Source organism: Anopheles cruzii, chromosome 3 (assembly GCF_943734635.1).
Source record: "Anopheles cruzii chromosome 3, idAnoCruzAS_RS32_06, whole genome shotgun sequence".
NCBI classification, from domain to species: Eukaryota; Metazoa; Arthropoda; class Insecta; order Diptera; family Culicidae; genus Anopheles; species Anopheles cruzii.
The window spans coordinates 12,788,077-12,811,330 of NC_069145.1; the positions used below are offsets into that span (position 1 = coordinate 12,788,077).

The 23,254-nt window shown below is 48.4% G+C and overlaps 7 protein-coding genes across 7 annotated transcripts; 3 read left to right on the plus strand and 4 right to left on the minus strand.

Annotated features, from left to right (window-relative positions):
- Window positions 1-51: 51 nt before the first annotated feature.
- LOC128275538 (serine protease inhibitor 77Ba) lies at window positions 52-1,780 on the minus strand. Its single transcript, XM_053014080.1, has 5 exons — window positions 1,612-1,780; window positions 1,254-1,453; window positions 918-1,197; window positions 491-853; window positions 52-403 (listed from the first exon to the last, which is right to left on the minus strand). The coding sequence occupies exons 1-5, from the start codon at window positions 1,771-1,773 to the stop codon at window positions 122-124; spliced, it is 1,287 nt and encodes a 428-aa protein (XP_052870040.1). The 5' UTR covers window positions 1,774-1,780; the 3' UTR covers window positions 52-121.
- A 1,309-nt stretch (window positions 1,781-3,089) lies between these two features.
- On the plus strand, window positions 3,090-4,085 carry LOC128269865 (elongation of very long chain fatty acids protein AAEL008004-like). Its single transcript, XM_053007270.1, has 2 exons — window positions 3,090-3,467; window positions 3,537-4,085. Exons 1-2 carry the CDS (start codon window positions 3,213-3,215, stop codon window positions 4,083-4,085), a joined length of 804 nt encoding a protein of 267 aa, XP_052863230.1. The 5' UTR covers window positions 3,090-3,212.
- Window positions 4,086-5,195: 1,110 nt separating this feature from the next.
- On the plus strand, window positions 5,196-7,094 carry LOC128274779 (elongation of very long chain fatty acids protein AAEL008004-like). Its single transcript, XM_053013084.1, has 3 exons — window positions 5,196-5,317; window positions 5,384-5,574; window positions 5,636-7,094. Exons 1-3 carry the CDS (start codon window positions 5,257-5,259, stop codon window positions 6,191-6,193), a joined length of 810 nt encoding a protein of 269 aa, XP_052869044.1. The 5' UTR covers window positions 5,196-5,256; the 3' UTR covers window positions 6,194-7,094.
- Window positions 6,386-15,696, minus strand: LOC128274778 (small G protein signaling modulator 2-like). Its single transcript, XM_053013083.1, has 13 exons — window positions 15,651-15,696; window positions 13,316-13,536; window positions 12,165-12,337; window positions 11,863-12,082; window positions 11,579-11,800; window positions 11,186-11,495; window positions 10,938-11,117; window positions 10,723-10,862; window positions 9,457-10,656; window positions 9,251-9,375; window positions 9,008-9,187; window positions 8,665-8,942; window positions 6,386-8,592 (listed from the first exon to the last, which is right to left on the minus strand). Exons 1-13 carry the CDS (start codon window positions 15,694-15,696, stop codon window positions 8,504-8,506), a joined length of 3,384 nt encoding a protein of 1,127 aa, XP_052869043.1. The 3' UTR covers window positions 6,386-8,503.
- A 736-nt stretch (window positions 15,697-16,432) lies between these two features.
- LOC128273151 (mitochondrial import inner membrane translocase subunit Tim22) lies at window positions 16,433-17,716 on the minus strand. The gene is made up of 4 exons (XM_053011074.1): window positions 17,495-17,716; window positions 17,116-17,434; window positions 16,954-17,026; window positions 16,433-16,886 (listed from the first exon to the last, which is right to left on the minus strand). Exons 1-4 carry the CDS (start codon window positions 17,629-17,631, stop codon window positions 16,804-16,806), a joined length of 612 nt encoding a protein of 203 aa, XP_052867034.1. The 5' UTR covers window positions 17,632-17,716; the 3' UTR covers window positions 16,433-16,803.
- Window positions 17,717-17,895: 179 nt separating this feature from the next.
- Window positions 17,896-19,431, minus strand: LOC128273382 (probable ATP-dependent RNA helicase DDX28). Its single transcript, XM_053011328.1, has one exon. The coding sequence runs from the start codon at window positions 19,429-19,431 to the stop codon at window positions 17,896-17,898; it is 1,536 nt and encodes a 511-aa protein (XP_052867288.1).
- Window positions 19,432-19,751: 320 nt separating this feature from the next.
- LOC128271976 (protein NipSnap) lies at window positions 19,752-21,937 on the plus strand. The gene is made up of 5 exons (XM_053009677.1): window positions 19,752-20,171; window positions 20,382-20,570; window positions 20,761-20,926; window positions 21,018-21,285; window positions 21,366-21,937. Exons 1-5 carry the CDS (start codon window positions 20,110-20,112, stop codon window positions 21,512-21,514), a joined length of 834 nt encoding a protein of 277 aa, XP_052865637.1. The 5' UTR covers window positions 19,752-20,109; the 3' UTR covers window positions 21,515-21,937.
- The last annotated feature ends 1,317 nt before the right edge of the window (window positions 21,938-23,254 follow it).

The window sequence follows — 23,254 nt, forward strand, 5'->3', positions numbered from 1 at the left end:
GAGGCGAAAGACTGAAATACAATTACCAGCAGAAACAAATTAGATCATTTATTGAAAGCTGGCTCAAACTTTCTGTACGTAGTTTGGGAAGAAAGAATTGCACACGATCATCCCGGGCGTCTTATGCATTTTGCACCAGGGTGGGCTTCTTCACCTGTCCCGCAAACAGTATTGTTCGTTGCGGTCGATCCACAATCATGAAGCCGAACGGTCGGTTGGCCAAAAAGCGCGGTGGCGTAGCTTTGTTCGCAAACACACCAACCGTTACTGCGGCCGCCGTGGTTCCCTCCTCGTTGACAATTATTTTGGACTGCTGTATGACGCTGCTCACGAAGATTGCATTTAGCTCGGAAATCTTGCTAAAGTTGGCGTACCCCGAGTCGAACGCTTCGTTGACTCCCATCTGGAGCGATACCGAAAGCGAAAGCTAAGTAGTCTCTTCCTCCACACAGCTGGGCTCTACGGGAACCGAACAAACGAAAACGCTCACCTGTTTCAGCACCGGTATTAGGTTAAAGTCGGAGTTAAACTCGAACCGCGGCAAATGCACCTCAACTTCGTCGTCATCAAAGTCGATTAAGCTTCGATCGAGTTTCTGGAACACGTGGTCCATATTATAGTTTGCCAGCTTCCGGATCACCTCCAGTAACGGTACACCCTTCCGCGGCATGACGAGCAGCATACTGAGACGCTTGTCGGCCCCGTACGGTAGCTCGAGTATTTGCGATTCCAGTTCCTTGTAGCCAGCGAACGGGAAAATGCCTCGCTGAAACATCATGTCCACCATACCGATCGTTTGATCGTTTTCATCATAGAACGGCACTTGCGTCGTGAACGAACGATTGAAGGGAAGCTGCAATGGAAGTAGAAACGTTACGTTTAGTTGCTGACACAAAACTCCCTACGCGGATACTAACCGTCCATTGACCCTTAAAAAAGAGCACCGAAAGCATGACCAGTTTGGCTTCCTCCAGATCGCTCTTCTGTATTGCGTTCGGGATATTTCCATTTGTCGCCTTTGAGACCAACTCATTGATACGCTGGTACGTTTGCTGGATATTGGCAAAGTTCATCGGCTGCAGTACCCTCGGGTCGTAGAAGTGCTCCAATGTCGACTCAAAATCCTTCGCCACCGGGCGATTCTCGTCGGTTACTACGTACTGTGCCGAAGACAGCTCCACATCGTTGCTGTGAAAACTACAGTGCAAACGCAGATCAGTAACTCGTATCGTTCACCATCAGAGATTGCTTACTTAAAGCTCTCTGTATACGGTTTGTATAGTGTCCGGATTTGCAGTTGCTCCTCGACATTAAGCGCTTCCAGCAGTTCCTTCAGCGTTTGCCCGGAAGCGCCCTCCGTTATGATTGCCAACAGGTTCCAGGCCGAGTACGGCGACACGATGATGTTGGTCGTCGTAACATTCGGATTGACATCGACCAACTCCGTAACGTGCTGTCCACGTGTCATATATAAAATAACATGAAACACATAGCACACAATACACTTCCAATAGTTTCGCACGAATTTCGCCCGGTGGAAGATTGGCCTTCCATTGGTGACGGAGATAAAAAAAGTGCAAACGCAGATCATGCATGATCACTGTCGCTTACCTGGTAAAACTGAAGGGCAAATTTTTGCGAACTTCGCTGTAGCTGTGCCACTCCGGTATCCACCACACTCGATGGGACCACCCCAGGCTGCTGCTGCTGCTGGGCTCCCGTTAATGTTATCAGCAAACAAACGACCGCACATCCGCTCACTAGCCGTCCCATGGTGTTGACTGTCTGCAGCGGAATAACAAAAAGCCATCCGTGGCGTCGATCGACAAGCTCGGGCGAGCAGCACCAGCAGTAGCGTACGAATAAACACAAAAACCGGTATTTCGATTCCGGTTTAGCGCTAGCCGTGCCGCGTCGCGTAGAAGCATTCTTCGGCATACCCCGCGGGGCCGGCGTTGGCCTTCTATTATCTAACGTCATTTTCGGGCCATTTTCGTCTTACCCAGCCACGCACACGCACTCACAGAACGAAATGGAAATGGGATAGCCGTTTGGGAGGATCTTGTTTTTTGGTGCTTTTCGCTTTCGTATCGCGCTACGAGATATACAGGCTTCGGAAGGCCAAAGGACACGGTCTTCGTAGCATCTCGCGAGACGGCCCAAGGTCATGACCCACATCACAAGGAGCGCCCCTCAGTGATACGTTGCGTCGATCGGTGATCATCGGAGTGCTGTGTGGCTGTGGATAATAGTAGAAACGTGCCACGATAATTGCCACTCTCGATGCGGTGCATTGCACTTGCACTGGTTATTCCGGAATAGGAGCTCGCGTCGGTATCCAGGGTACCGTCGGCGTTGAAGCAATTCGTCGATAATGCAGTCTCTAGAAATGGCCGCACGCGACCGTGATAAATATCGACGTCCAGTCTTTAGGGCTGGATCTAACAAAATTTCTGTTCTATACACTCCACTAACCATGCTAATTTGGTAAACTAATTTGCGGTTCAACATTGTTGATACCAGAGTTGTCACAGTTTCTTTCAGTCCCTCAGTCATTAGAAAAGAGAAACAAAATTTATCTCTGTAATTTAACGTTTTATCTTCACATGTTCCAGAAATCGCTGACCAATGCCCACTTTCAATTTCGTGGCTCTGCGTTTCCCAACACCGAATGGACCGTAAATAGGGCACTTAGTCTTGTAAAAAATATCCGATCGTTACACTAGCACGGGATCACTAAACGCTGCCTTACAGTAAATGCCACTGACCTACTCTCTTTGCCGTAGTCTAAGGTTCGTTGGTCGATGTGGCAACACTGACCGTTTGCAAATGCGACAAACACTGCGTTCACGGCGGCACCGTTTGCGGTTTAATGTATGCTTTCTGTTCTACCGCTACCTCCACGGTCCCGCGAAGGAAGCGATATCTAGACTGACCGCCCGGACCTTAGGTTCCCACCGGCGGGATGGGCGCGCCAATATATGCGTATCGACGGCGACGGCGACGGCTTAAAAAGAATGCTCCGCTCCAGACACCCGTTCAGTTCGCGTGGAAGTGTCACGTGGCAGGCCGCCGGCGGAGAATCATATTGGCCTTTTTGGTGTTCGAAGGTGTTACCGTTCTTGGTGCGACTACAACTTAACTGGATCGTTTGTTTTCTGTTCTGTTCCGGACCAGCGGACGCGACACCGATTGCCTCTACTGCGGTGAAAATGGCTTTAGTCTTGCGGCGGATTTATGATGTGTACCAAGAGTTCCTAGTGGATCGTCGGGATAAGCGTAGCGTCCATCTACCGCTGGCCGGCAGTCCATGGCCAATGGCACTCGTGCTGGTCGTCTATCTGTATGTAGTGCTGGACGCCGGACCACGGTTCATGGCGCACAGAAAACCGTACGACCTGCGGATAGTGATGCGGGTGTACAACCTTGTGCAAGTGTTGCTCAATACGGTTTTATTCTTTTGGATTGTACGTTTCCGGAGTGCATGAGGGCAGTGGCACGCCAATTATTCATTATGTGCGCGTTTTCCTCCGTAGGTCATTAAAACGTTTGTCGTGTACGGTGACTACAACTTCTCCTGCCAGTTGTGCAACTATACGAGCGATTTCCGCGGCATGGAGGAAATGTATCTGAGCTACAGCTACTTCATGCTGAAGGTCCTCGATCTGGCCGATACCGTGTTCTTCGTGCTGCGAAAGAAACAGTCACATGTGTCGTTCCTACATGTGTACCACCACACGCTGATGGCGATCGGAACGTACTTTGGACTGCTGTACGTCCCGGGTGGCCACGGCGTGATGCTCGGCGTGTGGAACACGCTCGTCCACGCGGTCATGTATTTCTACTACTTCCTCTCGTCCTACGGTTCACACTACAGCGGCTGGTGGAAGCACTACCTGACGCGGATGCAACTGCTACAGTTCATGCACCTGGCTGTCCACTTTGGGGTGCCGCTGTTCTTCGACCGCAGCTGCCAGTTTCCGCGCATCTGGATGGGCATCGGATTTCTGCAGGCACTCCTCATCCTGGGACTCTTCACCGACTTCTACATCAAGTCGTACGTGGTCAAGCGGAAAAGCGTGTAGCGACCGCGTGGCTCGAAGTCAACGCGCTACCAGCCGCAAGCAACATACGTACAAATTCACCATGTGAAAGTGCCAAAGCCAATCTAAATAAATTAACCGAAATCAACCGAAAAATGGGAGCCACTGTTTCAATGGCAACCGAAACCTGGGGAACGGTCAATTACAATTTCCAAACAGTTTACGCGAAACCCATTTCGAAAGGTCCCCGTGCGCATAAAATGGTGGAAATTAAATCAGGACCATTACAGGTGACAAGCCAACGGGGGGGGAATCGAGCGAAATGTGGGAACTAACAAGCTATTGCAGCGCCGCGTTAACCACCAGCAAGCGGTCAGTGGAGTGGCGTGAATCTGCAAAAACACTTCCCACAGCATGACTTGGTATAAAATAAAGTCGCGGAAGAAGCCAACAGCAGAACCACACATAAGGCGTGTTCCCGGCATTTTTTTGTTCAAAAATTCTTTTAGTATGGCTTTTATGACGGGTAACTTTAAGGGGTTAGTAAGGGTCATGTAAGGGTCAATCCATTAGCGGACTTTTGATGTAATTTTTTCGCGTACTTCTCGTCTGCTCGAGCATTATTTGTTTGTCCTTTTATTGTTCTTAGATAAGCTGCAATTTGATATTAAGCAATCAGTAGTTTCAACTTGGTTATATGTTGTTCCGAATCGCGGTTCTTATTTGTATCACGTTTATCAAGAACGAGTGTGTGATAAGGTTGTTCTTTTAATTGAACGAGACCTTTGGGGAGGAACAGTTTCTTGTTGCTTGTAACAGACATAAGCAACAGTCAACAAGGCGAACCAGTTGGTTCTGTAGGTATTCCCGAAACTACTGGCCACTCGTTTGTTTTACACGTAAACCGTTAACACTTTACTCGAGTTGACAGCCGAAAACACGCGAGTGGTTGAACTGGTTATTTGCGCCAAAAACCACAGGGACGCCCGCGTTTACTCACGCATTTACGCGCGGTTGTTTACCACTCGCTCGGGTTTTTTTGTTGGCTACAGGTACTCGCTGTATGGTTAATTAATTGGCCCATCAATGTGGTGGTGCCCGCCAAGAGCTACTATCCTCCATCGTGGGTACTTTTGATGCCAGTCTCTGGCCCGAAGTGCCACGGTGAAGTAAGGCTAGTGAATAGTGTCCACGGTAGTATCTTCTGGCAATCATGGCTTTGGTAGTGCGTACCATTTACGATGGATTCCACCACTACGTGATTGACAAAACAGGTATTACATGGGAGGAATAGTCTAGCCCATGCCGAATCGTTTCAACCTATCAACTCCTAAACGTAGATGAACGAGTGCTAACCCTGCCGTTGCTGCAGTCAATTTGGACGGTGCCCATGATCACCGCAGCCTACCTATACTTTGTGCTCAAGCTCGGCCCGAACTTGATGGCCAACCGGAAACCGATCGAGATGCGCGGTTTGCTGAGCGCCTACAATCTGCTGCAAGTGGCAGCAAATGCCGTTGCATTCACCTTGGTATGTTGTCCGGCATGTTGCAAACGCTTGATACACTTACGCCCCATTTTCTGTCCACCAGGGTCTCAAGTATCTTCGGGAACACTCGTACTCGTTCGTCTGTCAACCAATCCTCCCGAGCGACACCAAGCAGGCGTTGGCAGAGTTTCGGCTGGGCTACGTTTATTTCCTGCTGAAAATTTTCGACCTGGCCGACACCGTGTTTTTCGTGCTGCGCAAGAAGCAGGCACATGTGTCCTTTCTGCATGTGTACCACCACGCCGTGATGGCTCTGTCGGCCTCGATCTTCATGCGGTACCTGGCCGGTGGACACGTTTTCGTGCTCGGGCTGCTCAATACGTTCGTGCACGCGGTCATGTACTTTTACTACTTTCTCACCATCTACTGGCCGGACCTGACGCGCGGTGCGACCTGGAAACGTTACGTAACACTGCTGCAGCTGGGTCAGTTCGCCTATCTGGTGTTCCATTTCCTGCGTCCCGTCGTTCTCGGTGCGGATTGCAACTACCCGCGGCCCGTGATGTGGTTCGCTGGCATACAGAACGTGTTTATGCTGATCCTGTTTGGAGATTTCTATGTGCGCACGTACTTCCGGAAGCCAAAAGCCAACCAGCACTGATCGATAGCCGGTGCGGTGCGCAGTTTGGTGTGCTAAAGTGTATCAACATGAAAAACTCCCAACCGGAGATTAGCTCTCAGCCCTCCGTTTAGGGATGTACGTTGTTCACACGTGCTTCGTGAAAGTGTCATTGTGAAAAGGGAAAAGAAATAATACCTGTGAATTATCTAGTTTTACTCAATATTTGCTACCTTTATTCACGAGCGTCTATTCCTTTTTCACACTGGCCTCTGTTTGCTTTTCTTTGAAAAGTTCGTAAAAACCGTTACACATTAATTCAAATCGTTTACCCAACCTCCAGCCAGCATCGCATCCAGCCGCAACGTTTTCCCTTCGCTTCTCAGGCGTAGATTTGTATTTCTGTTCCAAAAACTTCACACGCAGTCACACCAGTTAAAACGAGACATCTCGGTACGTAGCCACGGTACAGACTTCTATCGACCGGCTTCTCTTTCTCATCTTGGAGGCTTTCCGGAGATCCGGGTCCCGTTCCAATGCGTTTAGCCCACGGTACGCAGTTAACGTGAACCGACGCACTCAACATTCAAATGTCATTGCCGGAATGGTCAATTTTGAGTTACTCCTAAACAATTTTCATGATTATTTTCTTTCAGACTAGATTTTTGTGGAAAGGTTTATTTCATTCATTGATTATATTTGGCCCGCTGTCTTACGGGCACACAGTAACACGGTCAATCTAGGTTTAGGTTGTGGTTTTTTCTCTGTGATAACAGGTTTCGGGGAAACTTGAATTCTTTACCAAGTGTACACTACTGATTGCAACGGCACAACGTGCACCGTTTAGGCCCTGCCAATGTATCGATGATGGATGCATGTACTGGAAGATACCGTTCAATTGATTAGGTTTCGTGTAAAATGCACCAGAAGGTGTAGTGTATGTCCGGCCAATAATACGAGTTTTAAAGTGTAAGTAAATTAAGCTGATCTTTGAAATCTTTTTAAATCACTTCCAAACAACAGTATTGAACAACAACTCACTGGAAGTCAATTTCGAGAGACCGGTTTCAACAGACAACCCATTTAAAACACTCAACCAAAGCAAGACACTGGTGAAAGCATGCGAAGTGATAACGATGTAGCAAAACGTACCGGGTTTACGGTCATAGTACTGTGAACTGCATCTTAAATATAGGCAGAACTCTTTCACTATTTTCTTCTTTTTGTAGTGATTCATCATAAGATTTGATTGCATTTGGATATTGTTGTGTGATTTGTTGTGTAAAACTGTGATACTTTACTCCATTACGACTGGTGAGTGAGTCGGCATCAATTTTGCGATTCATTTCGGTTTGCTACGTAATATAGACATCGATGGGACTAAAACAGAAAGCCAGATAGGAATGACCTAGTGGAACCCCAATTGCCTCTTGGTCAAGCAAAGGAAGGAAGAAGGTTTGCATTTACGTGTTACGCTACAATGGATAACTAGCTTCGTTTTCGTCTCAATGGGTTAGCGGTCTATAAACTTTGAACATTTTGTCACTGAGGTTATGCTGTGGAATATAATGTGTATACGTTTTGTAGTTTTTGCCTTTGTGTCCTTTTTTTGCTATATATAGTCACTCATTTTATGAGATCTTTGCGATGGTTACGGTGGCCATCCGGTCCTAGCACAGTCAGTGTGAAGGACACATAAATTTGCTGGTGGCGTTGGTGGAAGTATTTCCGGGTGACGCTAATGTCCACTATCGTCTACAATTTAACCTTCCACATTTGTTTGCTAACAACATCCACATTTGTTCGCTAACAACATCATTAACAGTTACAAAATGGAATACTACAGTCAGCACCGGTGGGCCGATGGGATGGGAGTTTAGCGCCTGCACACTGCAGGAATGACACTTTATCTAAAACTCTTCACGGGCGGTACTAGTAACGAACCGAAAGCCTCCGACCACCAGAGTACAACAATAACGGAAAGCACACAACAACAGTAGACACAGGTTACAGATCGAGGACTAAGCATATTGCACGGAACACACCGTAGACATTGCGAAAGAGCTCCGCCAAAAAACCGTAACAAAAAGATATAAAGTGAGGCATGTCTACCCAGCATCATTCTGATGGAGTATCGGGTTCTTGTTCGCTGTGTGTTGCCATGGCAATGCATACTTCCTTCTTTTCATTGTATACTTAGTGCGATATTCTTAGGTTTTCGCTGTATCAAGTTCAATTGTACGTTTGTTGATGATTTGTTTTGACAGCACTTGCCGTGGATGATCAAATTACACAAAAAGGATGCCCTTGAAATCGGTGCCCGGTCAACGGGTTTCCGGTGGTTCCGAAGGTCTACTTATTCTCGATAATCGTTTGCAGCTGCAACACCAAGCTGCGGGCCAGCTTCAGCACGGATGGTGTGTTGTGCCTTTCGGCCATTTCTAAAACGGCAAAAGAGAATCGATTACCGTGGGTGGTTCGGGTGGGCACGGGACCGATGCCGGACACATTACCGTTGAAGAATTTAATAATGTCCGTAAAATCCATGCTGTTGGACAGAATGATATCACGGTACGTTTCCAGCAGTGCCAGCGCCAGAAACAGCACAAAGTGGGCGGACGCCACGTGCTTTGCTGCCCAGATGACTTCCCACACCGAGAAGATATCGGCGTAGATTAGCTCGCGTTTGAAGTCGAGCAGGAACCACCGGTAGCAGAAGTAAAAGTGCGTATAGTCGCCGTGCGCGTGCATGAGGTCGTACATTTCCGAGTCCAAAATTTGTATTAACGATCTGCAAGGAGAAGGATTGTCCATAGCGATGTGTGGCCACCGTTTCTTTAGTGTCGCGCTACGAACCTCATGTTGGCAAAGTGCATATCCATGGCGCCACCGTTTGGAAAGTTTTCGATCATGCGCTCCATGAACCGGCAGAAGCACCCGTAGCTTAGGGATTCATCATCGAAAATCACCAGCAGCGGAGCTACCAGGTCACACATACCCTGCATATAGCCGACATCAAGATGCTCCCAAACGTATCTGAAATTGCGGAATTCTGCAAAGTTTCTCCCACCGCACGAAGGATATACCTGCGACACTTACGTGCAGATAACGTTCCGCAGTTTGTCCAGATTTTCGTTCGCAAAGTACCAATAATTTCGATCGCACCGCTGAACGTCCTTCTCGATGCGATGTAGGTTTAACCCGAACGACTCCAACAGTTCACTCTGCCAGGAAGAGAAACGATGGTAAATGGTGTCCACGTAGTCCACGTGGCTGACGCTGGCATCTTCGCCTAGCTTACTTACACTGTAGATCCCCCCGTTGGAGCTTGCCGGGGACACGCAGGCGGACTTTGGTTCTTGTAGGGAGTCCAACGCCGGTTGATGGCCTGACGCTTCTTCTGCCAGTGTCGACAGTGTGTTGTTGTTGTTCAGCTCCCTACCGTCACCCTGCAGCATCGACACGTCGATCGAAGCGTCGGTCACGATCACGGCGCGTGGTTGTTCGGGGGTTTTCGGTGATCCTGGCACTTCTGCATCCAGCCCATCCTCCTCGATTGGATCTTCCGATTGACCGCCATCGTCGTCGTCACCCTCTTGCATGCGCTCCACCGCCAGCTGTTCGCCGTTAGCATCCTCGTGCATCGGTGAAATGATTTCCGCCACGTCGATGAAATCGTTCCCAACCGTCGCGTACGAAGAGTCCGATGGTGAGCTTTTGTTGCTGTCAAAGTCTTCCTCCTCGTCCTGGTCCGGCTCCGGATCCGGCTCCGGTTGACCGTTCTCTTTGCCGTCCTCGGCGGCTGCGGCACCATCGGCCGTACCGCTGTTTTGCCGAATCACGGGCAGTGTGAAGCCCTCCTTGGCACTTTTTGCTTCCGCTTGCTCCTTGTCTTCGCCTTCCACCTCAGGCTCGGACATGTCGGAGAAGCCATTCTCTTCAAACACTTCGTTCTCCATCTCTTCCTCCTCGTCCTCCGCGTCACCCGGTTCTGGATCGAGGGTTTTGCTCTTGTTCTCGATGCTACCACTGCCGGAGCTGAGCTTGGCCACGGCGACGGCGGTCTTCTCCTTGTCCCGCTGGCGTACGATCGCCTCAACCGCTAACCACTCGCTCATGGTTGTCTCGTAGTAGTGCTTGGTGGTTTCGTCCAGCTCGGCCCGCTCCTCCGGCGTGCTGCCGAAGGTGTAGTGGCCGAGCAGGTACGGCCACACCTCCTTGCGGATCTCGTGATCGACGCCACCGTAGTAAACCAACCGGTACACCTCCTGATCGTCACCGACGACACCGGTTGCGTCGTGCAGTGTTTCCCACCGGGCCCGTGTCAAACCGTCCTCGGCTCCAGATTCCGGCGTTATGCGCCCGTTCACAAGCCCTGACAGATGCGTTCGCACGGTGGACAGGTGCCGGCAGTAAGCGAGCCAGCCGTAAAAAGCCCGCGAAATGATTTGCCGCTTCATCGTGGAGCAAACCAGGGCGATGCTGGTTGACTGATTCGACTGCGGCTGAAATCAGTGCGATAAGATAAACAACTTTCCGCAAGGTAGTGCCCGGGGACGGCAAACACTCACATTCGGGCTGTCGATTGACATGGCATCGATCGAGAGACTTTTGCTAGAACAGTCGCTGCTCTCGTTGGTGGAACAGCTACTCAGCTGGGCCCGGTAGCGAGGGCTTGTGCGGCCAAGCTCCAGAATCGAGTGTGTGGCCACTGAATGGATAGAATGCGGTTGCGACATGGTGAGAAAAATGTGTGATGATCACCCCTGGTACCGCAGGAACTTACAGAACTCGTCGGTGTTGCCTTTGTTGACGACACGGAACACGTAGTCGATGGGCAGCTCATCGTTCGTTTCCAACAACGATGGCAGTGGCCGACGCCTTGACTTTTGTGGCCATGGGAAGATACGTCCAATGCCGCGCTGCGACCACAGCGGTGGGTCCAGTTGCCCATGCGGTAACAGGCCTGCTCGCGGATGCAACGTATTGCGAATCAATCCACAATAGTCCAAAGGTTTTGCGCAAGAATCGTACCTGTTTCCAGGCAGCTTAGAAACGCTGCCATGTGGCCGCCCTCGGGAAAGTGAATGGGAGGCCGCTGGACGCCGTCCTGGCCGACCAGTATGATTGTCCCTCCGGTGTCTCCGCCGCGCGCCTGGTGACAGTGGACGTACACGATCTCATCCACGTTGACGTTCAGGGCGTACGACCAGTACGAACTCTTGTCGATGCACTCCGACTCGGTGTAGCCGTTCATCAGTTGATTGGGTGTCCACTTGATCGTTAGCGACTGTACCGTCTGGTGAAGGCTTAAGTAACCGGGCATCGGCTCACTCACGTCCTTCTGTAGTAGAGCAGAAACAGAGAAAGCCACACACAGCCAGTTATACAGCAGACACCACCGTTAGCTAAGACTAAGTACCGTACCGGAAGCACGAGCACATTGTTCTTCCCGTACAGTAGCGTGGCACGCGAGTTCTGGTGCAACGACTCCACGTAGTCCTTCGAGGCTGACGCCAAGCTGTTCGACTTGAACGACGCGATGCTGCCTTCCTCGGAGCTCGTATGGAGGCTGCGCTTAAAGTTCAACATTGGTCTTCTGTAGGCCGGTGGCGTCGGGTTACTCGAGCTAATCCGATGCCGCTGAACCTAGTGAAGTGTAGCGTGTTAGCATAGTGTCCGAACGATATGCAAACGAGTGTAAGACACACCAGTTCGTCAGCCGGAGGATCGGTCCAGAAGTGGTCGGCAGTTTTGGCACGTGAGTAGTCCAAGGCGCACGGTCCCACGAGCAGGGAGCTCAGTATGGACCCGTAATCCGAGTCGGCGACCAGAGAATCTCGCTCGTAGTAGCGTGTCGCGTTCGTCACCAGATGGTCGATGATGCGCGAAAGCTTCTTCTCGTACAGGGCCAACCGTATCCAGAGGTACCTACCAGAGGCGAGCCATGGGGAAGGAACAGTCACTCAGTAAGGGGTTCAAGCAAACGTACCTCACACTGCACAGTACACACTTAACAACGGGCGGTGATTGCGGTGGCGTTGTAGTGGATACGGAGTTGCTGCTACTCTTCTTGAGTATCGGTGGTTTGTGTGTACTGTCGCTGCTCGATGACGACCGTTTGTTCGGATCGCTGTTCTCGATGTCTTGCACCTTCTTACTGATGCACGCCGCCTCGGGACAGTGCTGTGGATCGATGGTAGCAAAAAAAGAACAAGATGGCACGTTGCATCAGCTGCCCTTTCGAACTCACACCGCAAACAGATGAAACGGGTTCTCTAATGTTGGTATGCAGCTATAGCAACTACACGTTTCGAACCGTCGAGTTTTCATTACACTATGGTACATGGTTTTTTTTTACAATAATTTGCAGCTCGCCCGAAATGCCTTTTGGAGTAATTTGGAAATGTATACTGTATCGCTTAAAATGCCTATCACAGTTCGCCGGCCAAACTACGGAAAACAAAAGAAAACGCAGCATAGAGCACAGCACTCTAGAGCAAAACACACAACAATTGTAAACAAAAAACAAAAACGAAGCATAAAAGTGCACGCAGAAACTTTGGCAAAGATCAACGCTAGGTCCTGCTGTACCGAATTAGAAGCGGCTGAGCATACGGTGAAACGCAAAACGCGGTGAAACGCAAAACGACTGAAAGCGCAATACTGATACTGGTTCGAATTTACTCGTTCACACAAACCAACGGCTCATCAACTGATACCAACGAAACTGCAGCACGCTACGGTTAAACAATAGTCGATTCGAATTTGGCTTACATTTTCGATGCCGTTCCTCGGGATGTGGAAGGAGAGGTACACGGGGGACAAAAAGCGTACGGCCCTCTAGTAAGCGCGCGCCACTACATTGCGCACTTGCACTTGGCGCAGATGATCTTACTATTGCGACATCTGCGCTTGATTTGTTTTGTCTTACTGTGTAATGGTGTACTGCTAGGAAGGAACGTTCAACAGATGCTACGTTTAACCAATAACCATGTACAGAAATGGGAACGTAAAATTAACGGAACCGAACACATGTAATGTTCCTCTAAGCAACAGCATATCTCGGGGAGGTCAGAGTGTGTGATTCCCTGAGAAGCTTGGTGGGAGAGCTAGACAGAGTGGAGTTGTGGGACAGGAGTTCGTGGTTCTTCCGGTACTCACCTTGGCCACCTTGTGCAGCAGAGCTGTGGTGGACGATGTTTTGAACAGACCGAGAGCCCGTCGCCGCAAGCCCTGGCTGAGGCAGGCCTCGACCGCAGCGCATAGGGCCGTCACCGAGCAGGACTCTTCGTGTATGTATTTCTTGGTAACGGCTTCCTCCATCACCTGTTTCACCTCTTTCTTCACCGACGCTATGAGCCTTTCTTTAAAATCGACCGGTTCTAGATTACGTGAGGATCGCACGGGCACGGGTCACGGGATCAAGAGGAATGGAAAGCCAAATTTAGGCCGTGTGTTTTTTTTTCGTATGTTCGTGTATTTCGGAGGATGTATTGAATGCAACGTAGTTTTGAGAAATGGAACCAAATGTGTGTACGATCAATACAATTCACAAATACAATCAGGTCCAACACCACATGAGAATGAGAAATCTAAGACATTTACTGAACACACTGATATTTTCAAGCATAAATGAGCACGATATAGCAGATGTAAACCCGTCCCCCAAGCACATGGTAAATTAAAGACAAATGGACGAACGCAAACTAAACATTACACGTAAAACAATATTTTATTACTAAAACTACAGAAGAGTGTTTACGATCGAGTGATCGAAGGAGTGATATTACGAAAGTGCGTTCGAAATTTTACATTGGTGCATATTATTTACGACATGGTACTGCCATTCGTAATACGTGCCCGAAAGTTAGAGTGAAAAGGTGCCGGGAGGATCGTCAAAGTGCGTACCACAAAAATACCATAAAGTGTGTAGTCCTAGCCCATGCAAGATTAAGCAACAGCACGTCAACTTGCTCAACACCAACTGAACTAAGAGACAAACCCAAAGCCAAAAAATTCTCTTAACAGCAAATCAATATCCGTTCCTATTGCCTTTCGATGGAGGTGCCTGGTAGCCGGTTCTTCAACACCGTAGCCAAAATTAACAAACGTGCAAAAAACCTTAATTCAATCATAAAATCCTCCTAGGCGGACGTTGCGAAGTGGTAAGAGAGTGTGTACTATGCAATCATCTATTCGTTACACTTCACTGACCATTCACTGACCGGATGTGGCACACTAAGTTTGATTTGATTATCGCAACCGTTCGGTGTTTGTGCTTTCGGAGAACTCACCGTAGGCTCTCACCACCCTTTAGTTTTCACTGCCTCCGGCTGCTGCGATGGGCAACGGCATTGAGAGAGGTTGTTAAGATTCCTCGCTTTCTCTCTATTTCTCTCAAAATGCTCCCCTGTGCGGTAATTTTCTTGCGGTTCCTTGTATTGACAATATTTTTTTTTAAATTATTCGTTTCTCAAATTCAGACTAATCGAAGAAAATTGTGTAAAACGGGATCAAATGTAGTTAAATTGTTATACAATTTACATAATCGTGTATTTCTTTTAGGTTGGGTCCTAGCACGTTTTCGATTGTACTTTAACATCCTTGCGACAGAGCCATTCCATACGCTGTTTGCGCTATGAACTGTGTGCAAAAAAACAGCGCATTACCATTTAATTAATGTAGTAAAAGTATCCACTCCACAAACGTATTGAATCACACACTCACACGAACAAACATGCCCATCCCATCCTGTGTGGCGCCCGATAGGAAAATCGTGTAGAGCAAGCAAGTTTGTTTTCCGTTGCTGATAAAGCGCTAGCCCTCAGAGCGTGTGGGGGGTAGCCGTAGAAGAACAGCTGCTTGGAAAGCTGTGGCAGTAAACAAAACAGGCTGTGGCTGCCGCGGAACAGAGAAGCCGCGAGTGTGTGCGAGTGAGTAAATCCTTGACGGCCGCCTGCTGTTTTCCCTCGTTTTTCTCTCGTACCACACTCGCTCACCCGGCCCCGGTCAACTGTTTGCTAATTGACACACACAAACACACAAACACACTACTCACACAACGCCAAGCGCTAGTTTTGCATTCAACATGTGGGACGTTGGAAAATGTCCTGGTCCTCTGTTTTCACGTGTGCTCAGTGAACCCACATTAGCCCACAAGCATTCGCCTGTGTGTTGGTGTGTTATTGAGCACACGTATCGGTGCGGAAAATTAACCAACTAGGCTTGCTGGTGTGCGGTAAAGTGTGTTATTTAATTTCCCTCCTATTGTTTACCCTTTACTTAGCTACACTAGCGCAAACACATCTCTTTAGCACAAAACACAAAAAAGCGATAAAAAGCTTAAGCAAATGACAACACAAATAATGGGCAACGATGGTCAACATATTGAAAGGGTAGGTAATTGTAAGCAGCGAACAGAGTTGTCGGTGCAGCGAGTAACAACATCGATTAAGTGAACGAATCGTGGAAAAGAAAAGACTAAAGCATACCATACCTGCTTGGAAGGACATTTTCCTAGGGGGATTTATTTCTGGAAACATTTTGGTTTTTTGTCTGTGTGTTTTCCCAAACGGTTGGGTTGACGGCCTTGCGCCGCTCTTTTCAGCTAATAGGTGTGCACCTTATGGTAACACACGGAACGGCAACCGGAAACAGTATCCACCATACGGAGGAAATGGCGAATTTTATTCTAAATGTACCGATACTGTATTACGAGGACACTCGCCTACTGTAGCATCTTTGTCAGACGAATATATTCGTCTTTTGCACTATTTAGTTTGATTAGAAGCTGCTTTCACTACACATTCGCCTTTGCACGCACACATTGATGTTTATGTTGAGCTATTTACTACGTGCTGCTGAGCAGCCCGTGTGAACTTCACCTTCGCCAGATGGCTTTTTTCTTTTTTCGCTCATTGGCCACAATCTGCGGTTGCACAGTGGGGCTGGGTGTGCTCCGATAAGTCCTATGCCTTTTTTATTATCGCGCAATGTTACTACGCGCTTTTACGGCAACTACGAAACCATACGGTCTTGGCTCCGCAGGACTTTTTGGGCTTTCACCCAGCGGCAGCGTCACTAACCTGCTTCTTCATACGCCCTAAGTATGCTTAACGGGCATGGTTTTTCATGCTCCCAAAATCAAGGACACTTACATGCCACAGCCCACAAGCGTTGCCTACAAGCGGTAGCTATGGAATGGAGCGCAAACGATGGAAACCCACTTTTCACTGCTGCATAAGCACTTTTATTGAAAACTATTTCCTCGGTGGTGCTGTATTTTAAACAGCTGCAGCTGTTTTTCGGTTTTCTGCTGTTAGCTGACCCGTGCACAAACCACGAACCATACCCGACGAGGAAAATTTTTCATCTACGCAGCTGAACACACGGAACACCGAAGAGAAAGCGAGAGTGTCGTCCTCCAGCGAGCGATCTGAGTGGCGTGGCGCTCACAGAGGCTTTCACTGGGTGGCCGATGGAGTGAAAAGCGTCGGAAAAGCTGAGTAGCTTTTGATATCCTATATTGATGTTTCTCAACGAACACAATGACAAAAAATTGTGCATTTTTTAAACATTACTTTAGTTTTAATAACGATACGAAGCTATTCGGTACTAGCGCTAGGTAGGTGTCCTAATCTAGCGAACGTTCATCGATGGCGCATGTAGTAGTCTATCACGGTGGAGAATGCAGCAAATCCGGCAGCACCCACAATTCCCGCTTTAACACCGGCTGCGAACAACAAAACCGGGACATGGGTCAGCAAATGTAATTTTATTTACGCTCCGCTCCTTCTTACCTCGCAAACCAATTAAGCCACCCGTCACTCCACCAGCGTAGGTTCCGTTTTTCCAATCCGAAACTCCTCGTTTCTGTATTCAGCAAAAAGAAAAAGAATGTTCCAAAGTTGGTATCGCATTTTGATAAAAAGGTAAAGTATGGACAAAGTTCCACTACTTACCGATTCAATGACGCACTCTACCGCGGCAAACACGGCTCCAATGACGGCAAAGTTTTTACCGTACGAGTGTGTCGCTTGGCGCATTTCCCGAAAGATTTCCTTCGCCGTTTGCTGCTTTTCGGTCGCTAGTGTATCGGTAATGTTGGGATTTACAGAGGAGCTGAAAAGTCCGATAGCGGCACCCAAACCGTACCCGAGCACGCAGCTCATCAGCGATTTGAAGGCGCAGCTCTCGAAGGCTGCCTCCACGAGCTTTTCTTCATTGGTTTTAATCTGCACCGAGCCGTATAGTTTCGGTATGATTATGTTTTCACGAAACCTAAGGGGGTGGAAACCACACGATAAACCACTGCGTCCATTCACATGTTCTTGGACTTACCGGTGGTTGTTGCCGATGAAATGTTTTGCCACTTCGTCCAGATCGGACCCGGGAAAGAACACTCCTTGCACCTTCGCTGGATCATTCTGTTTAGCTGCCTGCTCCGGGTCGACCGGCTTGGGCAACAAAGTGGCCATGGTCTTACGATTTCCGAATCCCGTGTCGCCAGGCACCACAGTCGGATCCGCGCGCACGAGTTAAATCTTCGTCCGTCTTTCAGGCCGATTGTTACAGCACGGTTTGTTTACTTCGTAGCGCACGCTGCCTTGACGTTTGTCCAACGTTGCAGGGTTGTAACGGAAGCTTAAAAGAACTATGGACAAAACAAGATCGTTTTCGGATGAACTCATACCAGTAAACATTTTAAAAGTGTTGCTGTAAGTGCGATTTATTGTTGGAGTCTACGCTTTTAAATTGGGATCTCCTGGCGGATGATGTTTTGCTATGGTTCTCCGAATGATGCCCTTCACGTTTGCATCAACATTCCCCAACACATTCGTGGTCCGCGCCGAGTGCTCCAGCCGTTGAACGGCCAGTATCTCCGCCTGGCTTGTGATTAAATTCGTTACCAGACAGTCGCTCCGGCTGCCAATCCGTCCGATTCGTCCGACACGATGAATATAGTCGGCCGTGTAGAGCGGGAAATCGAAGTTTATTACGTGCGCCGCTCGGATCGTGTTTAAACCACGACTGGCGACATCCGTCGTCGACAGGACGTTCACCTCCGCCTGCTGGAATTTTTCGAACTGACCTAAGCGCAGTTTCAGCATCATGTCGCCATTCAGATTCACACACCGGCAGCCATGGTCGTTGAGAAACAGTGACACAAAGTCGCAGGCAGGTGTTTTGTTGCTGAAAATGATTGTCGGCACGTTGCGCTTCGCATCCCGTTGCACCAGATCGAGCAGGATTTGGGGACGATCCATTTTTCGCACCCGCATAAACCGTTGCGTCACGTGCCCCATCAAACGGTGCAGATTCGGACTGGTAACCTGTTCGATCGTCGCTTTATCTACCAACTTGGACAATAGTTCGTCCATGTTCGACGGCATCGTTGCCGCGGCCAGTATCAACTGAGTGCCTTGAATGTGCTCACCCAGGTCCTGTAGGTGGTTTTTGTGAAAGGGAAACCTTCGCATTAAGTGTAGCAGTTTCTCATTGAAGCTGTCGTCGAGCAACGTATCGGCCTCGTCTAAAACCACGAACCGGACTGCCTCCATGCGATAGATGCCGCTCGTTACCAGCTTACTGATTGCGCCGAAGCTCGCCACCAAAATGTCGATGTCTTCGAACGATGGATTTAACATTTGTTGCTTCGTACGACCACCGAGCACTACCCGCACTTTAACGTTCAGGCCTTCGCCTAGCTGCTCTGCCACCCGACCAATCTGTTGCGCCAGTTCCCGTCCCGGTGTAATTATTAACATGATGGGTGAGTTAAACTCACGCTCCTTCTCGAGAAGCTTTCTTCGGAGCATCTGCTCGATCACCGGCAAGAGGTAGGTGTAGGTTTTACCACAGCCTGTTTCAGCCGCCAGCAACATGTGGCCGCCGTTAAACACCGCCTGTATACCTTCCGCCTGGTAGTGTGTTGGGGAGAAAATGTGCTGCTGTTTCAGGTTGTCCACTAACGTGTCGCACATTCCAAGCTGTTGGAAAGTTCGTTCACTCAAACCGTACGCTTCGTGGGCTGTCTGGGCCGGGTGGATGATGAAATAGTCGCCATTCGACATCCTGTGCCGCCAGCCATCGGAAGCGAGTGGTATGGTACCGAATTTAAGCCGCTCCGGTTTCGCAGGTACATCGTTCTGATACAGATTAAACTGTTGCCGTTTACACGTTACCACCGGAACTGGACCATTCGATGCCGCAACTTGTCGTAGTTGTGTGGAAAAGTGGGCCCGAAATACGAACGATAATCGCGTTAGTTTTAACATTTTTCGAGAACCACACTAAATAGTGCTCCTCGTGCCGGTAATTGTTGAAAAGGGTGGTGTGTTTGTTTACCTTTTTTTTTGTAGGACACAAGTGCTGTCATCTTGAAACTTGGTGCGTGAAACATTCCCTTTCGGCTACACCGGCAAACCAGTTCCAAACCATTGTGAGCTTCCAAACAACGGCTAACACTGGTCCAAAAATGTTCATATAAGATCGCCGCCGCCGCCAATTCATAACTATGCAAAGCATAGGAACCGTTTGGAGTCATTCGCAGGAAAGGTTTCTAAAGCCGGTGGTTGAAAGAGACCCCCAAACCCTTCGGTGTACACACAACATCATCGTAATCTCTCGCTGCGCTGTCGAACCGGCCGCCCACGGACCGTACTGTGTTTGATTGGCCTGACCCGTGAGGATCGGAGGGTGGACGCTGATTTTTTCCCTTTTCGTTATTCCATTTAACTTCACTACCTCGACTGATCATAACTAGAAACCGTCGTTCTCATTCTGCCGTTGCGCGTGCACGTATATCCCTTCTCAGCGGGACAAAGTTCGCAAAAGAAGTTCTTATCCGGCCTCGTTCGAACCTTGACCGAAGCAGGAGAGAGTGCGCGGAACGGAAGCATAATAGTAGTAAGGTGGCAAAAGCCCGAAACGTAGGGAAACAAACCAAAATAAAAATGTCTCTCGCATCCTCGCTACGCTGCTGCGGTCGACTACTGTTGCTACAGCAACCCTTTAGGTAACTATCGTCTTATGTTATCCTGTTGCGGAGCTACCGAAATCCAAGCACGGTCAAGGCCTTGAAAATGCGTAATACGTGCCCACGTAATCCGCGATCGCTTTTGTTTGTTTTGTTGTTCTTTCATGGAATGCGTTTGCCTGCTACAATTGGCCATGGCGAACGCAACGCTCGCTCCAATAACTTTTGACCGCTGTGCCACCGGTGAAGGACACTATCGACGAGTGGAACGCTTAACCGGGATGGCTCGGAATCGTCCTGGCTCAGCAAACTGCTGGTGCGGAAAATTGAACCGACCAAGGAGTCGCACAGTCGGATGCTTAGCGATAAATTCGATATCTACGAACTGCACACACACAACATTCGACCTGATTCGGTCGGAAAGTATCTGGAAAATTAGTAAGTACATTTGGTCAGCAAAGTTGTAGCAAGTTTCACCGATTCGATTAGAGTAGATTAGTGGCCCAGACGGTGTGAAAAAAAAATGATCAACGGTTGCGGCTGATACTCGTTATCATTAGCCTCACACGCGACGACGCTACAATCGGTACCGGCGCGATAGTGACGTGATTGTTTTGGTTTTCCACAGTAAAAACACGGTCCAGATCGTGCAATCGAAGGAAAACCTGTCGATGGAGCTAATCGGCTCGTGGAACGTGGAAGTTGGCGATCTGGATCAATGTCTGCACCTGTGGCGCTACACCGGTGGCTTCGAGATGGTGGACCAAGCGAAACTCGAGCTAACCAGCGATCAGGTCAAATTGGTTCTCTTTATCTACGTGTTTGGCGGTGAAATCATGAAATCCAATTAAAAGTAAACCTTTTAAAATGCTTTCCCACCCACAGTCATACGTCCAGCTGATGCAGGAACGGGGCACATTCTTGCGTTCGCGCCACCTGCAATATCTGCTGGCATTCAGCTACTGGCCACAGCTAAAGCTACGGGAGGGGAAAAACATTTACGAAATTCGTTCGTACCGGCTGAAGCCGGGCACAATGATTGAGTGGGGCAACAACTGGGCACGGGCCATTAACTATCGGCAGAACAACAATGAAGCGTTCGCTGGATACTTCTCACAGATTGGACGCCTTTACAATGTGCATCACATATGGTGTAAGACATGAGCGCACATACCTACTTCACTTTGGGTTTAAATAATGAACAGATGTTTCCCCCCACGCGGCTCTTTGTAGGCTACAAGGATCTACAGGGTCGAAAGGAGACGCGCGAATCGGCCTGGCGATCGCCGGGATGGGATGAGTGCGTTGCGTATACTGTGCCACTGATTCGAGAAATGCACTGCCGCATTCTGGCGCCAACGGAGTTCTCTCCAACCCAGTAGAGAGACGGTCACACACGGGTGACAATGGTGCGGCAGAGAACCACCCCATCTACGGCGGCTAAAGTGTGTGATGCGTGTGTGTCAATTAATCGCCCCGAATGCTTTTTACTCCTAATCCACGAACTTTGGGGATTATGTAGCATTTTTATGTTAGAATGTCCTGATGCTGTGTCCCAAATTGCATGCATTTTTCCGGTGGATGTCGCTGCAGCGATTTTCCCTAACCGTGGTATTTGGAAGCTTCTTCTTACATTTCGTACATTTCACACAACGAAAGGCAAATCTCGAAAGCGACAACCGGCTTGAGAGATAGCGTAGCGCAAATTATGCTTAGTTCTGAATCGGGTGCTGTGCTACACAGTTTGCTTTCTACGTTTCTTTTTTTCGAGGCGGATGTGATGAACTGTAATAAAAGAAACACAAACTTAACTGAATGCGATTTTTCTTTTGCCGGGTTCGGATGCCAGAAAGAAAGCTACAAAGTGTGATTTTATCCATCAGAATTCATCATCCAATCTCATGGGCTTCGTTTATTCACATATTTGATTTGATAATATATACAAAAGGAATATTCTAATTCGTTAGTCAAGAGTAATTTCGCTCCACTATTCATTTGTTCATCTCATTGCTATATCCTTCTCCGCTGCTCCGCTTGGCTGACTTTTACTCGCGGCTCCGACAAACATGTGCTCTCCGCCTGTTCCGCAGTTCTAAAAGATCGTTTGCAAATGATATTTGCAAGCACGGTTTCCTACTTTCGAGTTCACCCTTTTACTGGTGCGTTGCTTAGTAGGTGTCAAACGAACAGCGAATGCATTAGTAAAGATTAATTGGTTGTCCTAACATTCTCTCCTTCCTTCCGATCCTACTTAACACTTTACTCGATCCACCCAAGATCACCGTGGACTCCCAGATCCCGTTCGCATTGGCTCCACTTGCGATCGTATTTTACTAACATTTATGTAAGGGCCAGTTTTAGGTTTTGTTCGGCATGCTTTTGTGATTTTAAGTTTACCGTCATAGGTTTTAAGATTACACATCTTCGGGCAGAGATCATCCTGAGCGAATGATTGCATTTAAGGGTTCGTGCGTGCATCGGTGCGCCAATGAAGAAAGTGTAATCGGGATGTGTACGTTTACCGCGTGGCGTAAAGCACATGATTTGCTCCATCTTTACTCTACTAATATGCGGTAAGAGTGCGACTTTGACTTCGAACAAGTGTCGTTTATATGATGTAGCCTTACTACACCGTGTTATATTTGATTTTGTTTGTTCGCGCATTTGGTTGTTCTCATTAGCGTGTTAGGATTGTTATTGTTGTAATGTTTTCAAGCGTATATCTTCGGCTTTTCTTTTTCGGCGTTTATTTATTTATTTAACGTTAAATGGTGGCTACTAGTTAGCTATCGCGTGCGCCTGCGGCTTTGCTTTCTGCTCCTAACTGATAGGCTTGTTGCTTTCAAATACGTCACGTTTTTCATATTCATATTCTTTTGAGGCTTGTCGTGAAGAAACTGACATTCTACAAATGTCCTCCCCGCAGTAGCAGATAGCATTCTAGCGCCATTCTCGGCAGCGGGCATTTGGTGCAGTTGATGTGTCCAAAAACCTTTTACATTCTTCGCGGCATGTTTTTTTGCAGCCTTTGGAGACTTTGATTATTAGGGGATAAATAACGCTTCCGGTTCACGGCACTAGCAGAATAAATGTGATTATTGTGTTACTTATTTCAATTGTTT